Source organism: Propithecus coquereli, unplaced genomic scaffold (assembly GCF_000956105.1).
Source record: "Propithecus coquereli isolate 6110/MARCELLA unplaced genomic scaffold, Pcoq_1.0 Scaffold132, whole genome shotgun sequence".
Taxonomy (NCBI): domain Eukaryota; kingdom Metazoa; phylum Chordata; class Mammalia; order Primates; family Indriidae; genus Propithecus; species Propithecus coquereli.
Window position 1 is genome coordinate 2,268,547 of NW_012137414.1, and position 25,842 is coordinate 2,294,388.

The window sequence follows — 25,842 nt, forward strand, 5'->3', positions numbered from 1 at the left end:
TCAGCAATAAAAAACAAACTATTGATATATGCAACAACCTAGATGAGTCTCACAACAATTATGCTGACTCAAAGAAACTATACAAAAAAAGAACATATATTACATATCTCATTTATATGAAACTAGAAAATGCAAATTCATTTATAGGGATAGAAATAGATCAATTGTTGGCACAAGGGAGGGACAGAAGAGAGGGATTACCAAGGACACAAGGAAATTTTGGGGGGGGTAATGGATATGTTTGGTATTTTGAGTGTAGTGATGGTCTCTCAGGTGTATACATATGTCAAACTATCAAAACTAAAAATAAAAAAACTGTCAAATTGTACATTTTAAATATGTACATGTTAATTATACCTCAAGAAAGCTTTCATAAAAAGGGGAGGAGATGCTATTTAATCTCATTTTCCTCCAAAGGTAACATAAATATATTCCATGTCTTCTGAGCACACATTATTAATTGTTGATAAAGGTCTAACATATTGGTAAATCATGTTCACCACAAAGAATCAAAGGCCGCTTTCTCTGGGAAAGCTTCCTAATCACCCTTTCCTGCCTCCCACCAACACACACACACACACACACACACACACACACACACACATACACAATGCTAGCTTAGGTCCTCACTACATACTCTGGTAGTGCCTTGCATTTTCTTTCATGACACATACCACAATTTGTAATTATTATATGAGGGATTTTTAAAATTAATGTCCTTTTCCCCAAGAAACTATAACCTTTATGAGGGCAGAGAAGGTTTTTCTATGACTGTATCCCTATTTAACAGAGTTTGGTAAACAGTAGATACAAGAAAAAACATTTATTGAATGGGTGACTGAATGAGTATTTCTGCTTACTTTAGGAAGAGTTTGATGATTAAACCCTCCTGGTCCTGTAGAAGAGTGGTTTTACTTTTTAATTTGTGAGTGATTTAGGCTCTGGGTTAAATAGGCTATTCCTGGGATTGTGGTCCAAGATTCATATAATCATCCTACTTTACATCTACACTTTCTCAACTCTTGATCCAGGTGATTCCTGACAAATTAATAAAAGTGAGGGGGAAGCTATTCTTTTTATTTAAAGGGCTGAATTGTAAATGAAGAGGAAATTTGTCAATTGTTTTATATTGAGGAGTGGTATTGTATAGTTAGTTCTGACAGATTCCCCAGCTAGACTGACTGGATTCAAATCCTGACTCTGTCACTTACCAGCTATATGACCTCAGGTGAGTCCCCTAACCCTTTGGTTCTTCATTTTCCTCCTTTGCAAAATGAGGATAAAAATCTCTACCTGATAGGGTGGTGGGGCTTAAAAGCATTAGTGCATATAAAAGTGCTTAGAATAGTGAATGGCATGCAGTAAGTGCTAGATAAATGCTTGCTATTAATCTCAGTAATGCACAATGCTCAATAAAATCGATTCTCAAATTTATATTGTACAACTGCATTGGCTGAATAAAGTATGATTATGTCTAAAGGCTGTATTTCTAATAGTCATTTTTTAAGTTATTATATTTCCACCCACATATCTACCTTAGTCAATTAGTTAATATATTAAGTGAAGGGAGAATTTATATCATAATGATAATTATGTTAAGGACATTATAAAACTTACAAAAATAAAGAAGCATAAAGATAAACTATAGCAATTTGAAATTCACTTTGTGGCATTTACCGTTAAAAAAAACAGCATTTCTGAATTTCTTAAGCCAGTTTGCAGTCCTCTTTACAGAGTTGGCTTTAACAGGCAGCTTTCCATATGGCCTGAAAGGGGATTCTTTCCACTTTCTAGAGGAATGTGCAGTGAAGGAGGAGAGGGGGAGTCTTGCTGGTGGCCCTGTGAGAACAGCGGCTCTTTGAATGCTGGGCATGACGTAGCATGGGAACTGGGAACAGCTGCTGGCGAGTGTTTCACACGCAGCGCAGCGGGGGCAGTGGGAGAGGCAATGAGGAAAACAACCAGTGCAAACAAATGCAGAAGAAAGGGTGGGGCGGGGTCAAACTCCAGGGAAAGAGAGAGGTCAGACTGGAGAGAGAGCACTTAACAGAACAAAGAATAAAGCAGTGAGAAACTGGAGGCAAGGGCAAACGTTACTTGCACAATAAAGGAGGACAAGAAAACATAAGGATCATGGCAATTTTAAATGCCCGGAACTATGTATATATATATATAAAAGAATCAGAGATATCAGAAAACTAAAATAAATTCATGCATAAATAAATTTGCTGTTTAAACACATTTAAGAGGGACACACTCCATTTTTAAAAACAATAATAACACACATATGGATTTCTATTACAGTTAGTTTCGAAACTAGCAAAAAATAGCTCCTGATTGAAACAAATTAGAAATTAAGTAGTACATAAAGATCAAGCAATTAAGTAACCTAATACTTCATAATGATTTACGTTCACTTTATAAAATATCTGAAAAAAATAATATGCTTTTCATTCTCTTAACCTCAAATATTTTTTGACTCCTGGTGGCTTCATTCTCATTTTGTACCTCATATATTTTTTTCATCACACTCCATACATCAATCATTTCCTCCCCATAGTCCCACATATCTTGATTCCTTTTTTTAAAAAAATGCCCTTGAAAACCAGACTGTTCTTTTGGGGTGAGAAGGACAGATTGGAATATCTGGGCCATGTTCCTTTCAAGGTTACCTGGGCAATTTCAGTATCATTCCTCTTGAACAAAGTACAAGTAGCTGTACAAATATTGAAAACCAAATATTTTTAAGCTCAACAGTGAACTTTGACCCCTGTATCCTCCAAGGGTGGTCACTGTCCTGGCCATTTAGATGTATATCATCTTTTTCAATTCTTTAAAGGATCTTGTTCACTTCCTTTTTTTTTTTTTTGTTTCTAACACAATTGAGGTTAAGCATAAATGACTGTTCTCTCCTTACTGAAAAGATGTTTTCCTGGAACTTAATTGTCCTTTTTTCACGGGTCATTCTATTGCTAATATCAACAAATCCTTCTGTGACCCAACCTTTCAAAAACAAATACATTCTTTTTTCCTCTTTGTTCTTTTCATTTCCTTTACTTTCAGCTTTTAAACAACTCCTGCCAGCAGGCACGTCAGACTAGATATTATAGTGGGAATTTTTTTGTAAGAGCAATCTATAGTTTTTTTTTCTATAGAATATATTAGAGTAGTTTTTTCTACATGTTATTGCCATATTTTGGGAGGAGTAGCTTCCAATTTTTTTAACCGTGTGGAACCCTTGTTAAAATTCCAAAAAGTGGAGGATTACAACCTAATAGAAGTACTGCTTAGTATCTGTTAATTGAAAAGAAGTGACCAGCTTATAAAAATCCGTAGGAGTTTTGTAACACAACTGCTTTATTTATGAAAAATCATGGTATATGGGCAAGAAATTTTGTATTCAAGCTCCAGACAATGCTGGGTGCAAAAATATATTTTTACATCTCACTGTAAACCTCTATGATCTGTAGTTTGGAAAAGAATTTCTACATGTGGTCACAGATAAACAGCATCTCCTGGGAGCTTGATAGAAATGCAGAATTGCAGGCCTCATCCAATACTTAACTGAATCTTTAAGGGGGTTTTAACAAGCTCTGCAGGTGATCCCTACCCATGCTAGGTTTTGAGAACTTTCTAGGCCAATGCTACCCGATAGAAATATAAAGAGAGCTACATACGCAGTTTTAAATGTTCTAGCAGGCACATTAAAAGAGTAAAAAGAAACAAACACTGTCAATTGTTTTAGCTGAAGTAACAGGCTCGCTTCATTCATTTTCAAGAAAAATACCCAATTTTGAATAACCATAAAAAAGAAATGAGTGAAATTCATTATGATGACATATTTTATTTAACCAAATATATAAAAATAATGTCATTTCAACATGTAATCAACATAAAAATAATGAGATACTTTACATTCTTTTTTTTCACTAAGTCTTTGAAACTTGATGTGTATATTACATTTGCAACATATCTCAGTTTGGACAGGCTACATTCAAGGGACCAATAGCCACATGTAGCTACCATATTGTACAGCACAGTTCTAGACCATGTGATTTGAAATATAATAAGTATAAACCCATATAGCAGCAAAGTGTGTTTCTGGGAAACTATTTAAAGTTTCCCTTCACCCTCCAAGTTTCTCTTTGCCCTCCTCTCTACCTCAAAAAAATTTAAGTGCTTGGGTCTCTGTGCTTCCATAGAACTATAACATTCCTCTAATACAGAGTTTTCTGCATGGCATTATACTTAATTTCCCCAATCAGAGTCTAAACTCCTTACAGTGTCTTACAGAAGTCACATTTTTTTAGCTTTTAAACTTGATTGTACCTCACAAGTGTTTAACATAAGTGTGTCTCATGAATCAGTATCATCAGCCTCACTTGAGAATTTGTTAGAAACACAGAATCTCAAGTTCCACCCCTAGACCTACTGAATCAGAAACCTTGGATGTGGGGCCCAGTGGTCTATGTTTCAACAAGCTTTCCAGGTGATTCTGATGCTTGCTAAAATTTGAGCATCATTGATGTAGGAAAATATATTTTCTTGGAGAATGGCCTCATACTTAACCATTTTTTCCTGAGTTCTATGGTCTAACCACAAGCAGAATCATTTTAGGTCTCATTAAAGAAAAAGTCAAAGAAGGACATGCTAAGAAGACATCAGTAGAACCAACCCTTGGCAAAACTGAAGTGAAGGATATTGGATGCCATCTTATTACCCTCAGTTAGTTAGTAAAAGGCCCACACTATTTGTAAGAGTGGATGATACAACTTTTCTAGGTTCCCTGCCTAGAAATGACCCCATAATGCAAAGTGATTAACATTGGATCATTAAAAAGAGTGTGAGGAAAATGTTCAAAATTTGTTAGCACATTTAAAGGATCAAATCTTATGCTGATAAGGACAAACATACTTATATACAGATAGAAGACCTGCTTAGAAAACCCATCTCACTAAAATAAGGAACATAAACCACCCTGATGGAATTTTTAATTTTTTTAATTAAAATATTTTTGTTCAATTTTTTTTAAATGAAGCCACACAAATACTCCTATTGGTCAGCTAACTATGATACCATGCCCTTTCCCAAATCTTACTGCTATGACTGTATAGAACAAATTTCCAATAAGAAATTATTGAAAAATTTATAAACCAGAAATCTGAAAAATTACTGCTTTTGCAGTATTAGTGTTATAATAGCATATATATTTCTTGTTCATAACATCAGAAAGGAAGAGAAGGTGGGACATTAGGGAAGCAATAAAAGAAAACCCATCTATAAATCTTTTCTTAAGATGGCATAGGCAGTAATGGGGGTTTTGGTCAGTATGACCTTGGACCAAGTAGGACAAATACAATGTCTGCTTGGTATACAGTAGATGCTCAATCGATGATGATACAATGAAAGAAGAAGAAAAAAAATGAAAGAAGGAATGGAATGTGCAAAAGATGAGGGTTTAGATCCCTGTGACAGAAAGTTACCACAGGGGTATGCAGATGGAATATAATGATGTCTGCATGACTTTGGAAGAATCTTAGGAAATCTTTAAAAAGCATACATAATTCATGATGCTGTTCTTTAACATATTTAAAGAATCTTATACCTGGAAATGCCTTCATATTATTCAAATTTTGTCAAGTGTTTATATCCCATAAATTCCTACAGTCAATAAAGCATGTACTCTTTATGTTAAAGTGTTTTTGTAGCTTCTGCTATTTGTAGGTTATTCGTGAGTGCAGAGAAATGGTAGGATATTCCTTCACATACTACTTGTGCTTGGTGAATAAAGAGCTTTACTATACCACTCAACATGTGTGCATTGTTTCAAAATTAGAAAGGTTTATCATCATTCTAATTTTTTCCCATTTGTTTTTGATATTCATTTTTAATTTTTACTTGATCAAATGTTAGCATTGGTTCTGATTTGAGAACTAATTCATTAAAATCACTTTTGGTTGATGTGAGTACAATTGCTGAGTTCTCAAGGCAATGAGGAATATAATGCTTTAAAATTTTACATTTGAAACTACAAGTGTGATCTTAAGGGATGCACTGAACTGGGCTCATTAATCTGTTGGTTTGTAAAGGAAGATTTCAAAGTTAATATATCTGAGCATCATTAAAAAAAAAGAGGGGAAGTATGGAAAAAGTACGATATTTCACATCTGTGTTGCTTTGTTAAGTTCAAACTTAATAGGATATTGAAAAGAGGAGACAAAAAGGGCATGGGAGTCACAGTTCAAAAAACCTGATTCAGATCTTAACTGATACAAGTTATGTCCTTATGTGACCGTGACTGTGGCACTTAATATTTCTAAAACTCAGTTTCCTTACCTGTAAAAGAGAATAATGATAATACATAATCATAATCAGAATACATAACTTAATATTGTGACTATTAAATAATAGTATGGACATGATTACTTTTTGTAACTGCAAAGAATGATGGTGTCCTACATCATAAACATACCGTTAAATGGTCAGGTAGTAATGTGCATACCAATGTGTCCACTTTGAAGAAGGAAATAGGATTTTGTTCCCACAGAAAGTTTCAAACAGGCAAACCAACATCTTTTATACTTCTATTAGTAGATTCAAAATAAATTTGTAACTCTCTATACACTCCATTTCTATGTATAGGTAAATTGTGATTGGAGCTTACTTTACTGTTGATGATCACATCTGTATAGCTGTTTCTGCAATTTTGACTGACATTGCATACAGCTAAAAAAAACCTCAGCATGGCTTTCTTTTAAAATCAAAATGAATGGATCATGTAACCAAACCCAGGATATTCTGATAGTATGTAACTCTATTCCTTCTATTACACTATTTTGCCCAAATGTAAGACTCTTTTTCTCTTCTCAGGTTTATATCTGCCTTCCCACTACTCCAGCTCCCTATTTCTCGATTTTTCTTTGTCTTAGCAGACAGAAGCAAAGATGAACTCCTACTTGGTTTTTATCATGATATAGGGACTGACATAGCATTGTAAATGACTAAATTCTTTATTTTTATAGAAATATGATGTCATAATGGTGGTGGGCTCAAATTTCCCACCACAGATGTTGGATAATGCTTTAGTTTCACATACATTGTTCTAAATAGAAAATGTTCTCGACAGGACATATGCGTTGCTCTTCCAGTAATGGAAGTAAAATTGTTTGATATGAACCTCATTTCTTGCTTTGTTCCCTTTCTGAACAAGAACTTAAATTCATAATACAGTGGAGTGGTTATAACTGTGGTCAAAGAATGAAATCCACTTGACTTGGTTATGTGCAAACCAAAACCTTGGATTTATCAGCTTCCTGCCAAAAACACATTTTGAACATATTCTTAAGGTCATGTTCAAAAACAGAACTGTGAAATTTGCTACAATAAGACCATATACCACAAATGGGTTGAACTGTTTGATAGGAGAAGACTGTGTATATGTGGGTTTAGGAATGAGGGATTTAAAAGTTTGAATTATACATGGAGAAACATAATTTCGACAAACCACGTTTGTAGTGTGAATAGAGGAAGCACCTTCATTGGTTCTAAACTAACTTTTGTCAAACATGTTATCTCCTCCAGATATCCAGATACAGAATCATAGGATTGAACTGGATGTGACTTTAGACATGAATTGTCTCACTTTAAAAATCAGGAGGAGAATCAAAGCTAAAAGAGGTTAAATGGCTTTCCCACAATAACATGGTCAAATAATGGCTGAGCTTAAGTTTGAAGTTAGGCCTCCAAATATTCATTCCAATGCTATTTTTGCTATACCACACTATCTCCTTGCATGTATTTCCCTGTACTTATAACCAAGTCCTTATTTGTTTTAAAGAATGGCTAAAAATTGAGCTATTAATAGCTTTCCATACCTTACATTTAAATAAATAGTGCAAATAGAATGGATCACTTAGCACGGATTCTTTTTAACTTTTACCATCAACATAATCTTTTGACCTCATTTTTAAGTTTACATGCTGCTGTCACAAATCTTTTACCACATTCTGAAAGAAAATGTTACATTTTACTCACTAAAAGAAATTTTAAAATAAAAAATGTTTCAAGAGTGCTTGAATGGTACAAATGTAGCCATTGGTTTTCTTTGGACATTTATTACTCTTCTTATTTATGCTTAAAATGAAAAACATACTAAGGATGAAACTGGTAAGATTTTAATAGTACTCAACCACTATGGAGCAAACAGAGACAGAGAAAGGCATATAATCACTTAACTATATTGCCTTGCTTTAGTCAATGCCACTTATAACAATCTATCATACAAATATTTCCAGACTATCCATCACAACAAGAATTAAATTATGTGAGATCTCAAGAGGTCTAGAATTTGGAACTTGTTTTTACCAAAGACCTATCAGTTCTGTAACAGGACTTTTGATCACACCCCTAAATGAACTGCCAATAGAAAAGTAATCTGTTTTATCATATTTTTCTTATTAAAACATTAAAATCAAATAGCTTTAAACTCAGTTTCCTCTCTGTCCTCAGGAGCATACCATCTGCATCCTATGAAATTGGAAAAGGACAGAAAATTATTCTCTAATTCTATGGTTAAATCAATATTAGGGTTTGGGAATATAACATAGTGTCTTTCATATTGAACATAAAGACACACCTCTTCCACCGCTACAACCATTTTCTCACTTCTTACTAGGAGCCAGATACTGTACTAAGAACTCTACATGAATTAGTTCATTTAATATTACAGTAACCATGTTAGAGATGAGGAAACTGAGACCACCAGTAGCTTCACGATCATGCAGCTAGTAAGTCAAATTTCAAAACCTGAGTACTGTAATAATAATCTTTACTAACACAAAGAGCTATAATTTATAGAGTGTTCACCATGTAGCAGGTTCTGTTCCAAGCACTGCCCCCTTATTTTGACTTATTCATCCTTACGATAAACTGATATTGTGGAGAATTTTATTATTCCAATTTTTTTCAGATGAAAGACTGAGGCACAGAAAGGTTAAGTGACTTGTTCAAGGTCTCCACAGCTTGTAAGTGTGACCTTGAGCACACTTACATTTCTTATATTTATAATGAAAACCTATGGAAAACTTCCATGGGTGGGTTTGTGACTGGATGCTCTTTCTTTAAATGATTTTAGAACATATCTTACAACTAAATTTTGTTCAAATTAGGATTACAAAGGGAAAGATGCTTTAAAAATCCAAGCAATAATACTACAAAGGAATTGCCTGACAGCAATTCAGTTCTTCTATCATGATTTGGCATTATCTTCCATGTTTACTGTAAGATATATTAAAGTCTAACTTTTAGCCATTTTCAAAATTAATATTAATAATTTTAAAACATTTATATATGAACTTAACAAATAATATAAAATATCCCATCCTCACAAAATATTATGAAAATCAAATGAAAAAAATTACTTTTATTGTTCCTTACAAACAAGCTTTATCTGCATATTATTTTCCTGTAATGAGGAACAACAATGCTCAAAACGTGCCTACCTGCAGAAGCTTCCACCTGGTGTTCAGATCTTCCAAAGTGGTGAGGTTATATGGTGAGAGCTGAATGCCCAACGTAGTGAGTTGGCGAGCAAGGTCATTGACGTGGCCTACCTTCTCTTTAAGAGGCGCAATTTCTCCTCGAAGTGCCTGTGTGAAACAGTCAGGAGCAAATTGGAAGATAAGAACATTTAAAACAAAGAAACATCGACACCTGGGAACTACAAAGTATATCTCATTCTGTTTGGGATGTAGTCAATGATGTTTGCTCTATGCTATGGTCTGAATATTTGTGTCCTTCCCCAAATTCATAGGTTGAAGTCCTAAAAAAAATAATAAAAAGAAATCTTAACTCCAAGGCAATGATATTAGGAGGTGGAGGTTTTTGAGAGGTGATTTTGGGATTAGTGCCTTTATAAAAGAGACCTTCCACCATATGAGGATGCAGGGAAAAGGTACTGTCTATGAGGAATGGGCGCTGACCAGACACCAAATCTGCTGGTGCCTTGATCTGGGACTCCCCAACCTCCAGAACTGTGAGAAATGAATTTCTGTTGTTTATAAGCCACCCAGTCTATGGTATTTTTGTTATTGCAGATTCAACAGACTAAGACACTCTATTATGGTGATATTACAATAGACATCTGCTAATGGATGAATAATAACTTTTACTTATTGAGCACTTCTTAGGTGCCTAATGATATGATGAGCTCTATCCACACATGAACTTACTTTATTCCTATACAACAACCCTATGAGGCTAGTAGTTCTCTTTTTACACATGAGAAAATGAACTTGCAGAGGTTGAACTTTGCCAAGGTCCCATGGATAAAAATTGAGAAAGCTGGGATAAATATACGGATTTGACACCTCTCCAAAGAAATTGTGGATTGACAAAGTAACAGGAAAAATATAGTGCTGCTAGATTCCAAATTCTACCCATCTCACAATCAGAAATGGATCTTTATTTTTTACAATACAAAGATACACTCAATCTTAAAATATGGCATTCATACTTTGTGCCAACCATGTAATAAATAGTTTCATTTAGGGAGTAGGGTATTTTGTCAGTCCTAAGAATGACATCCTGGTCTCCTGGTACTTTAGTTCTTGTAGCAACGACTTCAGAAGCCTCCCGTGGGGCTTCTCAGCTGTCTGTAAAGCACTAGAGCAGGAGTCTCTGATGCAATGCATCATGACAATCTGTTGAGTAGAAGAACCCTGTGCAGATATGGGGAGGATATTATCATGCATCATATCTACCCCATTGAGATGGCATTTATGGATCTTTAACGTGATGCATGACGTCCAAATGTTCCAGTGAGCTCTTTCTAAGGAACAAATTCCCTCACTTAGGAGAACAGTTTGTGTAATGTAATGTCTGTGCACAAGGACAGCATCACTTACTCGACTATATGTGCTGTTTTGACTTGCTTGATGTGGGCAGGTGTTATTTCTCTGTCTGGTTCACTATGTTGATAAAAACCATTGCTTACTCTGACCTCAACTGTAATCCTTGCATTTCCTCCCACTTCAGATGGAAGGAGCCAGTATATACAATCAAAATAAGAATGGCATTATCCTCTCAAATCAACCTGAATACCTCACCACTAAAATGTGGTGTTGTATGGACTATAAGAGCCTTATATAGTTTTTAGACAAGATATTGTGACACTCTGTTGAATGTATAGTCTTAAAATTGGTCATTAAAAAATCATGGGGTTTCTTTGGGGGATGATGAAAATGTTCTGGTATTAGTGGTTATGGTGGCACAACCATGTATACTTTAAAAGGTAAATTTTATAGTATGTGAATATATATTGATAAAAAGAAACAAACAAGAGCCCCTTCTGACCACACACATAAAAAAATCATATGTGATGTATTCATCTTTATTCAACTTCATGTCAGTGGAATGTCATTGGAATCAGTCTAAAACTAAGTTTTATAGAGCTTGATAGTAAATATTATTATTTCATTTCTTTATGAGTAAAGACATGGATTAAAAGAATCAGAATAAGTGCCCATGGAGAAAGGTGGTTTAAATCCACATGTATGAATGCATATCTCTAAAAGCAAACGATCCATAATAATTTTGTTTTGCATAATAGAAAGGTTAGAAAACAGATTTCTTGAATGTCAATGGGGAAACCTGGACAAAAACAATGATTACAAAATGAAACTGTTCTCCTCTGGATAATAACCTGCATTTCTAGTCACCACAAATAAATATTATGTGAGGGGCTATCATAAACAGGAACCAGTTCAGAAAGGGCAGGCTGGCAGGCAGAATCTTTCAATAATGCAGGTGAGCCCTTTGTGCTAATCATCGCCCTTTACCAGCAAGGCTCTCAGCCATTAAGTTGGGGATTCATCCAGTTAAGTTATATCTAGATTTCAGTTCCCTTTAGGTTACATTATGTACATGTTCAAATGTCTCTTATGAGAATATTCTGATTTTCACTTTCTCCCCCGAAGTTCCAGGCACACATTTTAAATCCGCATGGGTGTTTTAGAGGATGAAGGGGATTCAAATGTAAGTTTCAGTACTCATAATTAATCCCAACATTTTCTCTTTCCCTACTCCCTCTTCTCCTTCTTCTCCCTCTTCCTCCTGCTCCTCCTCCTTCTTCTTCTTCTTAATTTACTTTTCTCCCTCTCTCCACTCTATAATGTCATGGGATCTTGTGGCTTCTTCTTTTCTGCTCTTGTCAAGCAATGACAGTTGAAGTTTTCTGAACTGATCTCCACTTAGGACTCACCAAAGTAGTCAAAGTCTTCATTCCCTCTGTGAAACACTGATGGGAGCCTCTAACAGCCTCTAAATAAAATGTTCCAGGTGTCTGTCAGTACACGTGGCCCTTCTGCTCTCATTAGTTGAGTTGTCAGTTGTGTGTATGTTCTCAAAACCTGTTTTTCCAGTTAGTACTGCAATTACATAATTTAATTAGAGATTTCCTAAATCCAAGAAATATTAGTCTGAAGAGAAAAAGTTATTATTTCTATAAAAAACAGGTCAAATGCTCTGGAAATTTGCTTCAAAAAGAAAAAAGAAAATAAATATTGTTGAAGTAGGTATGGACAAGACAACTGTAAAAGATTAGAAAACAACCCTAAAAATTTAGAAGGATTCTGTATTCAGAATGCTCCTCATGTTTCCTGATGAACTTTCTCTACATTAAAGACACTGAAATTGGAAATCAAAAGTTTATATTAGCAGTGTGATTTATGGAGAACTCCAATCAGTGAATCTACACTCAAAGAAAAAACTTCCAAGCAACATTAAAATTTTGGTGACTACTTTAAATTAAAATAAAATGTTTAAGCCATATTTTTTATGATTCCCTCATTTAATTGACTTTTTCAATTAACTGTTGAACTATAGGTCCTAATTGAGTTGGAAAGAGACTATCTCTTATAAATTTTTACTGCTACTATTACTTTTCTATCACTGCTACTGCTACTAGTACTATCACTAATTAAGAAAAAAATTCCAAATGTTCAGTTTAATCTGAAAGCCTAAATTTCTGTTGAGATAGTTGATAATAGAAGCTTTCATTGGAGAGAAGTGAGTTGATAAAGAGATAATTTGAAACAAAGATTCACTTTGGGGAGGTATTTTGATGGGCCTGAGCAGACTGAAGGACTTTAGCCAGCTAGAAATCATCATGAGGGCACTAAGCACATGAGGACGGAAGAAAGGAGATTACTGCCGATGGAAAAGATGAAAAGAGAAAGGAGGCAGAAAAATGCTCGAGTCAATCTTCACTTTGGCATTTGGCCTGCGTTTTGGTGGTAGCTCCATACTACCCAAGGATGCTGAACTGTACACTTTGCTGCTGCAGGCTAGCAGTGCCCAGAAGTTTACGTAACAAGAAGTATGTCCTCCTAATGGCGGAGTCACAAGACATACGTAAAGGCTGAATACAGGTACTGTGCCATTTAAATAGGTGCAACATTGGGTTTGGCTATATTTCACATCTTAGAGCTTTTAATATTAACACATAAATTTATGTTTAAATTATTAAATACTATACATAAAATGTCATAAAGTACAGCTGACTCTGAGCAACATGATATGCTATTTAAATGACACCAGGATTGCATTAGATTTTATTCTAGTTTGGAAGCAGTAAGTGAGAAAACACTGAAGGGAGCCATTATGCTGTGGGTTTTCTTTGAATCACTTAAACATCTGGAATATGTTCTCCATGAAAGAGCAAACCAAGTCTAATTTTATTATGACTAGTTTCACGCAGGCAGAATTTTCACTTCATTAAATGTTGTCTGATTATAGATATAAAAGTACTGATTTAGAATAATATATAAGTCTGATATGTCAAGTTTTCCTTCTTTTCATAAAATTAAATTGCCTGTCAGATCTTTGCTTATCTTTCTGTGGTTAAGGATTTGTTCAAATACATATTTAGAATTACAGTCATCAACTACTTTTATAACAAAAGAAAGGAATTGTCTACGAACTAGGGAACGTTATTTTTGAGGGAGCAATTTTGACTTGACAATTAAGAGACCATCCCTACCGCAAAGCACAGAAGGTCAGTTTGGAAGGCTAGAAAGAGTAAGTTGAGAGAATTAGACTTTGAGGGCTTTTATTTTCTCTGGGAAATAGAAAGCAACAGACCTGGTGTAGTGTGCAATGCAAGGCATAATGTGCAGTGCATGGTGTGCAATGAATATTCACTGAATGAAAACATGAATTAAGGGTAAGTGGAAACATTTGAATCACTGTGATAAGACTGCAAGAGAGAGTTGACCTAAGAAATGTAATGAGGTTACCAGACACCGCTGAGGGCCCATTTGAGGTTGAGGATCAAAGTGTTTTGGCAGAACCAATCTGCCCAAATTTCTCCCTTTCTCCAAGAGTGTTTCATGTAAGCATGGAGAAAACAGTTGATCCGGGTTTGGGGTTTTGTCAAATGATTGTGACACATACACTTAAGGATAAGGGAGTTTCAATGTGATTGAAAAACAGACTGTGGAATCTAAACTGGATTAGGATGAAAGTGAAGCAAAGTGAAGATTGTAGATGGAGAGAAAGCAGAAGAGTCAATTGTGGAGGTTTAGGATAATCCAAGAAAGGCCACAGCAGGAGTAGCTGTACAAGCAAGCGAGGGGGAGAGGAGAGTCTGGGATGCTCGAATTAGCTCTGCCAGATTTGCTATTTATGAGTTTATTTATAAAAAATTATATATATATATATTGCTTTATTTACATATGAATAGTGCTACTGAGAGTCTGAAAAACTTCCCTCCTTAGGGATGTTAAACATTCCTCCTGAAATCTTAACCTCCTAATTTGTAGAGGTCCTATTTCTCTTACTAGGAATTCAAAATTAGGGTACAACAGTGAAGTGTCATTCTAAGGCTATAATTCTAGGGCAGAAAAATTTGCATTACAAATATTACTTAAGTAGTGACTAGCTTTCTCTCTAAAATAAAACCTTACTTAACAAATGCTTATGAACCAAGACTCTTGAAAAATAGCCTAAAAAGAGGAGGTGGTAGGAAATGTCTCAGGATTCTTCATGCTGGGTTAGCCATGAGAAGCTGAGAAGGAGGAAATAGAAATCATGTCCTGCAAATATAGGTCTTCAGTACTCGTCTTGCAGCTCTTATGTGTGGCTCAGGGAAGCCCTCACAGAATCCAGTAACCCAGGAATTAGTGGGCAGGTACAGCCTAGCTATGTTTTATAGCTTCTTCATTTATAGCTTCTTCATCCTAATGGGGCCAAGACTGTCAAGGACAATACCCTGCTTTGCCCAGAGGATCAGAGGCCTACTGGAATCTCTAAAATACTTGTGGGGAATGAGCTACTCAAATGCTGTTGGACCAACTAGAAAGAAACACAAGGTGAGGTGTAAGCAAGTCTTTCATAAAATGCATCAGGCTTGGAGACTTCCATTGTCATCCATAATTCTTGGCTTTTTACTCTGGTTGGTTTCCTGCCTGGCGTGGTATCCAGAATGTAGGTATAGTTTTTGTCTCAGATTCCTACTACCTTAGGCCAGGTTTTAGAGAAACAGCGTCTGAGCCCTCTTCAAAGAAGGGAAGTGAGAAAAGCAGGAAAACAGGGCAAGAGAAGTAAGTAAGGATGTAGTCTTGCCTGGAGTGTGGCCCCATGGGAAGTTATAGAGCACAAATTATACCATAGCAGGTCCCATGTTGAGACAAAGGGATTGTCCTTTTGTACCCCTGGTAGTCTTAGCGGGGAAGGGGTGGTGTAGTGTGCTAGCTAGTCAAGATAGCTTCCTTTTTATTGAGGGAGGTTTGCTGGAAAGGGGTACACCTATGAGCTTTCAGCAGCCAACACTCAGAGTCACTGGGTGATGGGTGCGCCTGCCCAGTGAAGGAATCTGGCTGAGGCACCAACAGCATCTACTGCATAGACTAACTTCCACTCTAACTTCCCAATCTCCCTTACCCTTGAACTTCAGATGTTAGGTACTTATTTTTTGGTGTTATTTCAAGAGGCTTCTTATGTGAATTCTCACTACTAACAATATGAAGCTATCTCATATCTCTCCAACAAAACTGGGACACATCACCCTCTCCACAAAATTGAGTCCCTGGTTTGAAATTCTGAGGGACTATGTGGAGCTAAGATACTCTGCCTTTAGTATCACTTATGCCTCTGGTAGAGACATTCTTGACAATAAATTATGCTATTGAAACATGTACTCTTTTTAATAGAGATGCACAATTGTATTCCATTCCAGCATCAGTTTTTATTGTGGTAGCCTGAAGGCAATATATTATGCAGTTTCTTTTCATTGTCTTCCTTGCATTCAGTTTTCAGGGCAATTCTTGTAAATGTTCATATTTGGGCATGATCACTTTTGATGAGTAAACAGAATAAGGACATAAATAATGAAACAGACTCAGAACTAATGACCTAGATGTAGCATAATCAGGACGATTTGAGGAAGGTTAAATAAAAAAAAAAGATTTTAGGAAAACTATGTGAAGTTTGTAGGTATGAAGAAATTTAGGGGTTTTATTTCCCAAGTAATTATCAGTAATTATATTTTAACTATGGTTTCCTCTCAGACTCAGCATACTTCCAAATTTCTGGCATTAAAAGATAATAATTAATTGCTATGTCATTTTTATAAAAAACCCACATAATGATCCCTGGTTTCTTTTCACATGATCTAAAAAGAATGCACACCCAAACATAAAAGCATAAATTCTTTTTTAACATTTCCCCCTTTATATTGATCATAATTCTTCATCTTTTGGGACATTGGCTTCACTATGAAGATTATAATCCCAATGTTTTTAAAATAAAAGCTGAATTATATCTTGACCATATTAATAGTGTCTATATTCTTTCTGTTCTATGTGTGTTCCTTTTCCCTTCACATACATAGTTTGGAAATGAGAAACAATATAGCATTGATCACAAAGGTAAGGTTTTTACTTTTAAGAACAAAGTGAACACAGAGGCAGCAACTGCAACTGATATTTTGCAAACCATACATCTGGTAAGGGGTTAATGTCCAAAATATACAAAGAAATCCTGTGTATAACTCAATAGCAAAAAAATGAATCACCCAAGCAAAAAATGGGCAAAGGATCTGAATAGATGTTTCTCCAAAGAAGACATACAAATGAGTAGTCAGATTCATATAGATAGGAAATTGAATGGTGATGGCCAGGGGTTGGGGGGAGAAGGGAATGGGGAGTTACTGTTTAATGTATATAGAGTTTCCATTTTATAAGATAAAAAGAGTTCTGGAGATGGATGGTGGTGATGGTTGCACAACAATATGAATGTATTTAACGCCACAAAACTGTTCAATTAAAAATAGTTAAGATAGTAAGTTTTATGTAATTTGTAGTTTACTACAATTTAAAAAAATAAAAAATTAATAAAACATAAAAAAAGAATTACTTTAATTTCCTTGGGAACTTGTTCCGTAATCCTAACTCTGATCGCTAATTATTTTCCCTTTAAAGGAAAGAAAGCAAACAAACAAATGAACAAAAAACCCCCCCAAAACAAAAACATGTCAAGCTTTCCATAGCTTTCTAATGACACAGTTAAAACAAATAAAAAGGTAGTTCATGAATGTTTTACAGAGGCTAAATGCAAAATATGCACAATTAAAATAAAAAGGTTTCTAATGAGTATAAATAAATCATTTAAGCATACCGTGTTTTAGGCTGCTAAGGAAACAGAAAAAAATGCCAACATTTTCCTTCTAAAAAATTGTAATTAAATGTGACAAAACATAAAGCAAAATGGCAGCTAATGAAATCTATTAACTTCGTTAGAAATAAGTAATAATTCATAAACCATAAAAACACCAACCACAGGGACATAGATCTTAAAATTCAGGACTTATTTTAGATGGATTAAATTTTATATTTAACAAGTTTTTTGGACTTGCAAACATTTGTTGGTCTGTTCCACATTTGCTGATACCATTACCCTTGAGTAGAGGTATTGTCTTGCTCTCTCCCTCCCCTATATAGCTCAAAACATCAGTCTAAGGTAGTGATTCTCAAATAGTGTACATCATAATCAAGTGAGGGCTTGTTAACACAGAGATTACAACTTAGTACTTGAACTTAGAAGATGTTGAATCCCTAGAACTCACCAAGCTTATTTTTGACTCAGAACCCTAACGTATGTTGTTCTCTCTGCATGAAGTGTTACATTTCCACTCACTGCCTAGCTAGGTCCTATTTGTATACTTCAGATCTCAGTTAAATGTGACAACTAAAGAGAGCCCATCCCTAGTTGCCCTATCTAAAGCAAGCACCCCTTTATTTATCTATCTCTCAGCACCCTATTTTCTTCTTAACATTGATAATGATTTACAAGTAAATATTTATTAGCCTATTTATTCACTCATCGTCTGCTCCTGCCTGAGACTCGAAAATTCATTAAGGCAATTCTATATTATGTTTTTTCACTAGTATATGCCTTCACCTAGTACATGATAATCCCTCAATACATTTTTATTAAAAATAAGCAGTTAAGAGAATTAGGCACTTCTGCATTAATTACTAATACTTCAGACCAATAGCTATTCTCAAATCTCTTTATAAACATAGTTTCCTATAGATATCTGACACCAAGTTCCCAAACAAAAGAAACCTGCTCATTTCCTTTAAGTTCCATACCTGAATTATTTGTATCTATTGCTTGATTTATTTTGTACTGGAGCATGTGCTAATTTCTGAAGCATTTCTAACTCTCTGAGCTAGACTATAACATTTCAGTTTTTGGTATCAAGCAGGGATTTTTCATAACAATAAAGCAAGTGGAAAAAAAGGGCAGTAACTTATTTAAGGAAAATATTTTCTGCTGGTAGTGATACAACTTGGTGTACCTTCTGGAGGGCATTTTAACAAAACTGAATAAAAGCCTTAAAATATTTATACATAAAAAGACTAGAAGACTACATACCAAGGTTGCCATGGAGAATTAGATAGTGAAATCCAACTGAAATCCAACCTGGGCTCTATTACTGAATTACTGAGTCCTGGCACAGGACTGGGGATCTCTTTGAAGGAAGCAGTGCTTTTTTCTACTTTGCCCAAAAGAGGCCCTTGGAAGAATTAGGATTATAGATGCTTAGGTTGAGATCACAGATGATCTGTCTTTTTCTCTCTCTTTCCCCTTCCCTCTCTCCCGTTTCTTGGGGTTTTACACTAAAGAAAATTACTTAAATAATGATATGAGCCAAGAGATCATCAAATATTAGAATATAACAAAGTTAATTTACAAATATTTTCCATGCATTTCCTCTTGTATAGAAAGGGAATGCTAACACGGACACTTCAGGACTGCTATAAAGATGAATGAGAAGGTCAGGGCTACTTCTTTTAGTCCACCTACAATCAGTTAAGCATTGTGTCAGGCAACGTTGGGAATACAAAGTCACATAAGGTCCCATTCAGGCTAGTCCAGAGAGACTTCACAGAACAGTGGGTAATAAATTCATGAGCAAATCATAGGCTAAGTAAGATCCTTTCTCAGGTAACTGCCTCTTTGGAGCCAATTTCTCACATCACCCCAGGGGAAACTTGTCTTTCTTCACTCCTCTACCATGTAGCCTTCTAAGGTCCCCTTGTACTAGACATTAGGATGTGGCTACATGAAACTGATAAAGAAAAAGGAAGCATGGTGTGGGGAGGAAAGATACGTGTTTACCCTTGAATAAAAGGTGGGAGGTAGGAAAGCTTAAAACTTAATATGTGTTTGGGGAAGAACAATAGTCTTTAATAATTTGAAATTATTTGAAATAATTTGAAATATGGTGCCATTGTAAAAGATGAATCATGGGTGTTTTCTGGGAGCAAGATCGTGGTGAGTCTTGAATGACTGGCCTTTGAGATGCAGATAATGGAGATTTCTGCAAAAGGGAAGTGGCATGTTCTTAGCAACTTTTCTAGTAGATTAAATTACTACTCACTTGAAAACATTTATTTTATATCCATTATTTACTATGCATATATCTACCATGCACTAGGAAAATGGAACCCTCAATAGCCTCACAGTCATTAGCAGAGGTAGACAATTTAGTGGGTTGTTAAAAAAACAATGTGGTCTATGCTTTGAGAAATTGTGGGTTTGGAAAATGCAAAGAAGGATGCTGAGGCAGGTCAGGAGGGATCCCTTGAGTAGATTAGGTGACTGAATTCACCCACAGAGGAGAACAACAGAAAAAAAGCATATTCCTCTAGGCATGACATGTTCACCTGGAAAATCTCAAGTAGATCAGTAAAAGCTTGTGGTCATTGTGGAAAGAAGAAATAAGTGGTAATGAGTGTTTGTAGATACAGACAAGAAGTAACAATGGCCAGAAATAGGGTGGTGGCAAATGGGAACAAGTTATCTGTAGAATAATTTTTAAGGATTGTATGTATTTGAAAGATAACATTTTGTCCCATGCTTTTATGCATGTTTGTTTATATATTCATTTATTCCAAAAAATATTGAGTACCTATTATATGCCAGGGAGTGTTCCAGGCTCTGGAGATATGGCAGTATGTCCGGAGCCATAAGGCCCGGCAGCTATTCATCTAAGATGGACGACTAAGCCTGCTAGCTTGTAAGTTTCTATTTACCCATTATGACGTAGCCCTTGAAAGCCGCCGGAGAGTTTCCTTATATGGAAATCCCCGGGCTGGAAAGCCAGAGCCTCGGAAAGCATCGCCCCTTTACTGTTACCTCCTCTTTCTGCCTTACTTAAGCCTCTGCCCTACTGCCAATAAACGAGACTTGATCAGACTCTTGTCTCCATTTCTTGTGTCTCCTGCCCCTCCCAATTCCCACTTCTTCCTCCAGGGCTCGCGTTGATTCTCCCGCGGGACGGGACAGCAGTACACAAAATCCACTAAGTCTCTGTGATTGTGCAGCTTAACTCTAATGGATATTATTTCATTTAAATGATGACTGTTACTATATAGGCTTATAAAGAAACAAATTCCAAGCCAAAATGTATCCACAGCTATAAAATGCAATATTTTTGACCAAGAAAATTCAGGACAAAGTATGGTATTGTATATGCCAATTCTAAAGAGATTCTTTTTCCCATTAAAACAAATTAACCTATCTCTGCATGTATGAATAATGATTAATAGAGGAGTCTAGGGTTGTGAGTTGCCCGAGCAATATGCTACACCTAGTTTGCTTTATACTAGGCACATTTATTTAATTTTGGTTCTATGGGGAACACAATTACTATTGAAACAAAATGGATTTTTTGCTGATTTGATTTTCCATTTATTATCAACTTAGAAATACTAAAGCAGAAATGAATCAAAGATGAATGCAAACTTTTTTAGACCTGAGATTAAAATAATACACAGAAGAGGGCTAAAAAGGATTGCAAAATGCCCTTTAATATCCAGTTTTATTTTCAGATTATTGTAGCTCTTGAACCTCATTAATGTTTTAAGTCTTTCTAAAATGGCTTTATTTCTTACAAATGAAACAAAAAAAGCAAGATATTCAACTACTTAAAGTCAAATGAAATGAACATAAAATGGATTTTCTTCATTAAAGTCTATGTAATAGCATGTTTAAAAATTAGAGTGGTAAATTTTAAAAGTAATTGTTCATTTTCATTTCGTCATATTCTGAGGCCAAAAAGAAAGTCTTATGTATTCACTTCTAAGCAATGTTGGCTCTCCAGATATATTAGTAGCTGTTATTTTTACCTCTGTGTATATATGTGTGTGTGAAAGATCTAACTTCTTAGGTTGAGTCAAGAGTTTATTTACAATTTTTCATTTTTCTCACCATATAATTGACAATTTCTACTTTCAAGATATTATTCTGATTTTTCTGATCATATTTTAAGGTAATATATTAATTCATATCCTGTTATAGTCTGTTATGACAACTGCTATCATGACAATGTCCAGTTAAGTACATGCAGATAATGAATGAGTTCCTACTTACACAAATGTGTCTAAGTGTCAAGCTGTCTAATCAATGTACTCAGATGTTATTTCAAAAGAAATTCAGTTATTGCTAAATCTACCCTTTAAAAAAAGTGATTGGCCTGACGCCACGGCACTCACTCTAGCCCGGGCAAACGAATGAGACTCTGTCTCAAAAAAAAAAAAAAAAAAAAAAAAGTCTGTGGGAGTGATGTTATATTGATTATTTAAAGGATAATACTATGTTTGTGGGAAAAATGATTTAATCTTTTAAAATTTTTTTTATTTCAACATATTAAAAGGTACAAATGTTTAGGTTATGTATATTGCCTTTGCCCCACCCAAGTCAGAGCTTCAAGTGTGTCCATCCCCCAGATGGCGCTCACTGTACCCATTAGGTGTGTATATACCTGTCCCCTCCTCCTACCTCCAGGGTTTAATCTTTAAAAAAATCTTCTCACTAAGAATTCGAGATTTCAACTCCTAGGCAATTTTAACATGGAGAAAAATGTGAAAACGTCTTTCTTTAACCTTTATAACAAAATGTTGAGGTAGTTCCAAAGATAATATTTTGTTCACTGTGTAAGCCAAAGGATCAATAGAACTTACAATCATTTGTTTAGTCTATATTTCTTTTAACCTTATGCTTTATTGGATGTACAAAGGTCACCATAGTATTGGATAACCCTTCTGGCAATTCTAGTATATTGGGTTTGTGTAGGTCTAGAACAATGAACCATTCTCTTACTTTAGCCCTGTCCCTGCTAGAAATATGTGAAGGCCCACAGCCAGCTGGCAAGTAGTGGGAGAAGCAAGTTAAATGCTTTTGCATGTATCGTACTTGCTTAGGGACAGATAAGCAACTTATACAATGGGCCAATTAAATGGGTATTATTTAATGAGACCTAATAGGATTTAGGTTCACAGCAATGTAGAGATCTCAAATTGGGTTACAATTTTTTAAGAGTAGCAAAAAAGTAAATCAAAGGAACCTCAGCAGTGGTTTGTCATTCGTTCTAAAAAATACACCAATATATTGCCAATGACCCTCATTCAGTTTTGTTTCTATTTAATTACTATACTTTGGCGCACATTGCCAATAAATTGACTTCATTCTATTCACTAACTTGCTTATGCCATGTTAAGATCATGATGATAGAATTTGAATATTTGATTAGGGCACAGTTCTAAATGAGGCCATTGAGGCTCTAATGATACAAAATCCCAGAGAACAAAACTTCTAAAAATAATTATGTTTTGAAATAGGACTGGCAGTATCTTAACTATATGAAGAAAAAAAATCACCATAAAAATCAATTCCTGAAAAGAAAATAGAAATTTATCTTAGTATTAGATTCTCCAGTTTCATTCTAGTTTACAGAGTTTGACATTTCAGGGCTCAACACACTATGGAAACTTAATAAATATTGAAGTTTATAAACAAAAAGCATAACAATGATATGTAGACCAATTTTCAAAAACATTGAAAATCAATGCGCCCTTAGTCTTCCTAATTCAGAAGTTAACTCAATTATTTAATGTACACTTGATATGAATGGGTCTGACCATACTCACTTCAATTTTACATTTTTTTTTTTTTTGAGACAGAGTCTCACTCTTTTGCTCGGGCTAGAGTGCCGTGGCGTCGGCCTAGCTCACAGCAACCTCAAACTCCTGGGCTCAAGCGATCCTTCTGCCTCAGCCTCCCGAGTAGCTGGGACTACAGGCATGTGCCACCATGCCTGGCTAATTTTTATATATATATTTTTAGTTGTCCAGATCATTTCTTTCTATTTTTTAGTAGAGACGGGGTCTCGCTCTTGCTCAGGCTGGTCTTGAACTCCTGACCTTGAGCGATCCACCCGCCTCGGCCTCCCAGAGTGCTAGGATTACAGGCATGAGCCACCATGCCCAGCCTCAATTTTACATTGAATATGAGTCAAATTAGTTCTTTAAAAATTTTTTTTTATTTCAAAATACTAAGGGGATACAAATGTTTTTGTTACATGGATACCTTGTATAAGCCTTAAGTTGGGGCTTTTAGAGTACCTATCATCAAGAGTAGTGTTCATTGTACCTGATATGTAAGATTTTCCTCCTCACCCCTTCCCACCCCTCACTTGGATTACAATGTCCTTTATATCTCTTTGTGCCCATGTATGCCCATTGTTTAGCTCCCACTTATAAGTGAGAACATGTGGTGTTTGTTTTTTGATTTCTGAGGTGCTTCACTTAGGATAATGGTCTCCAGCTCCATCCAAGTTGCTGCAAAAGACTTTATTTCATTTTTTTATAGCTGAGTAGTACTCCATGCTATACCTATACCATATTTTCTTAATCATTAACTCTTCTCTTCCATCACCAATTTTGATAAGTAGCTTGAAGGCAGGGTGGGGGGTGGGTTTTCCATAAAGAAACAAAATTGTCATCACTTCTAAAAAATTATTGCATGCATAAAATGAAAACAGCACTGAAAAATCCACGCAGAGATATGAAGGCTGAGTGGATTACTGGGTTTACTTACCAGTTGTAGGGGACACTTTATCTGGCCTGGGCATCCATCTTCCAGCTACTGTGATTGTTAATTACTAATATCTCACAGCTGCCTGACTTCTCCAGAGAAATGATCTCTGCTGATTGAAGCCTCCTAGCCCAGGAGGTAACCTATAACCCCAGGGCTGGGCCACAGCCAGTGGTATGTTGGAACAGAGCCCAAGAGGCAATTGTGTGCATCTCCTCCCAATTCCATATTCAGTGACATCATGCTGGTAGCTGGAAATTAGCAATAATGGGCATATTTATACCACTAAAACTGGAAAACGCTACACACCAGGGTTCATTCCACCTAAGAGCAAGTTGATGAATGTTTAGCTGCACATCACTGGCACAGTCAATAACTGGTGAGGGTATAAAATGACAACTCTGCTGTGTCCAGGGCTCTTTCCCTCTGGATCAGGACTCAAAGCCAGATTTCATTTGAGACGGCATACTTGCTGGGCTCTTTCTTCTCCTCCATTATGCTTGCCTAACTTCCATACAGGCTTCTCCTGAGGGCACACCCTCCACAAATCACATGCACCTTGACCCCTGTTCTCAGGGTCTGCTTCTAGGGAACCTAACATAAAATACCAGTTAAGTCATTAGTTAAGTGACTACGCACAAAAGCCTCAAAGAATACATTTGAAATTGCAAAGAGCTACAAGTCAAGGAACTTTTGGGTCAAAATGATCAGATGAAACTGCAAAAGAGAAATTTGAAATAGCAAGGGTCTACTCTTTGTGTCTGTGTATATAAAAGAAAGGAGTTGATGGACAAAGATGAAGCCTCCACAAATTGGGCAATCCTTCATATCACGCTTCTCATATTATGCTTTCATACCCATATGCGAATGTACTGGAGGATTCATTTACTTAAGATTTTGGAAAGAAAGCATCTTCCTATTAAAACACAATGAATGCATTATGGAGAAGATCACAGAATTGACATGAGATTTAAAAAATCAAAAAAGAGCCGTCAAAGAAATTTCACGTTTGTGGAAAAAGGAGGTAAGCAGGCGGAAGCAGGGTATGTCAGGCTATGTTTTCTTGGACATTAAGAGAACTGAAGTAGAAAAATGTGAGAAGCACTGCTTGTGGAAGACGTTTTTAATAGAAAAACTATAGTAAATATAAATTATAACAAAAATATATTAATATGGAAAAGTCTTATTATGGAAAAGTTCTCTTTTCTTAGGTCTTCTTAAGACAAGAGGGTTACATTAGTATCATAGGGACATCTGTTCCCATAATACCCAGAAAATTGGTTTACCAAGAACAATTATTCACTGCCATTGCTTAGCTTAGTTATTATAAAGTTGTGAAAAGCATAATATTGGTGTCAATGTTAACTGCTAAATTTTGAATATTGTAATTGCCAAGCATGA

General features: G+C 35.6%; 1 protein-coding gene across 1 annotated transcript in view; it reads right to left on the minus strand.

Annotated features, from left to right (window-relative positions):
* The window catches only part of DMD (dystrophin), a 2,517,447-nt gene that overhangs the window by 310,676 nt on the left and 2,180,929 nt on the right, over nucleotides 1-25,842 (minus strand). The window contains exon 59 of the mRNA XM_012638704.1: nucleotides 9,501-9,647. Within this exon, the coding sequence (XP_012494158.1) occupies nucleotides 9,501-9,647 (147 nt within the window). The remainder of the gene's footprint in view (nucleotides 1-9,500; nucleotides 9,648-25,842) is intronic.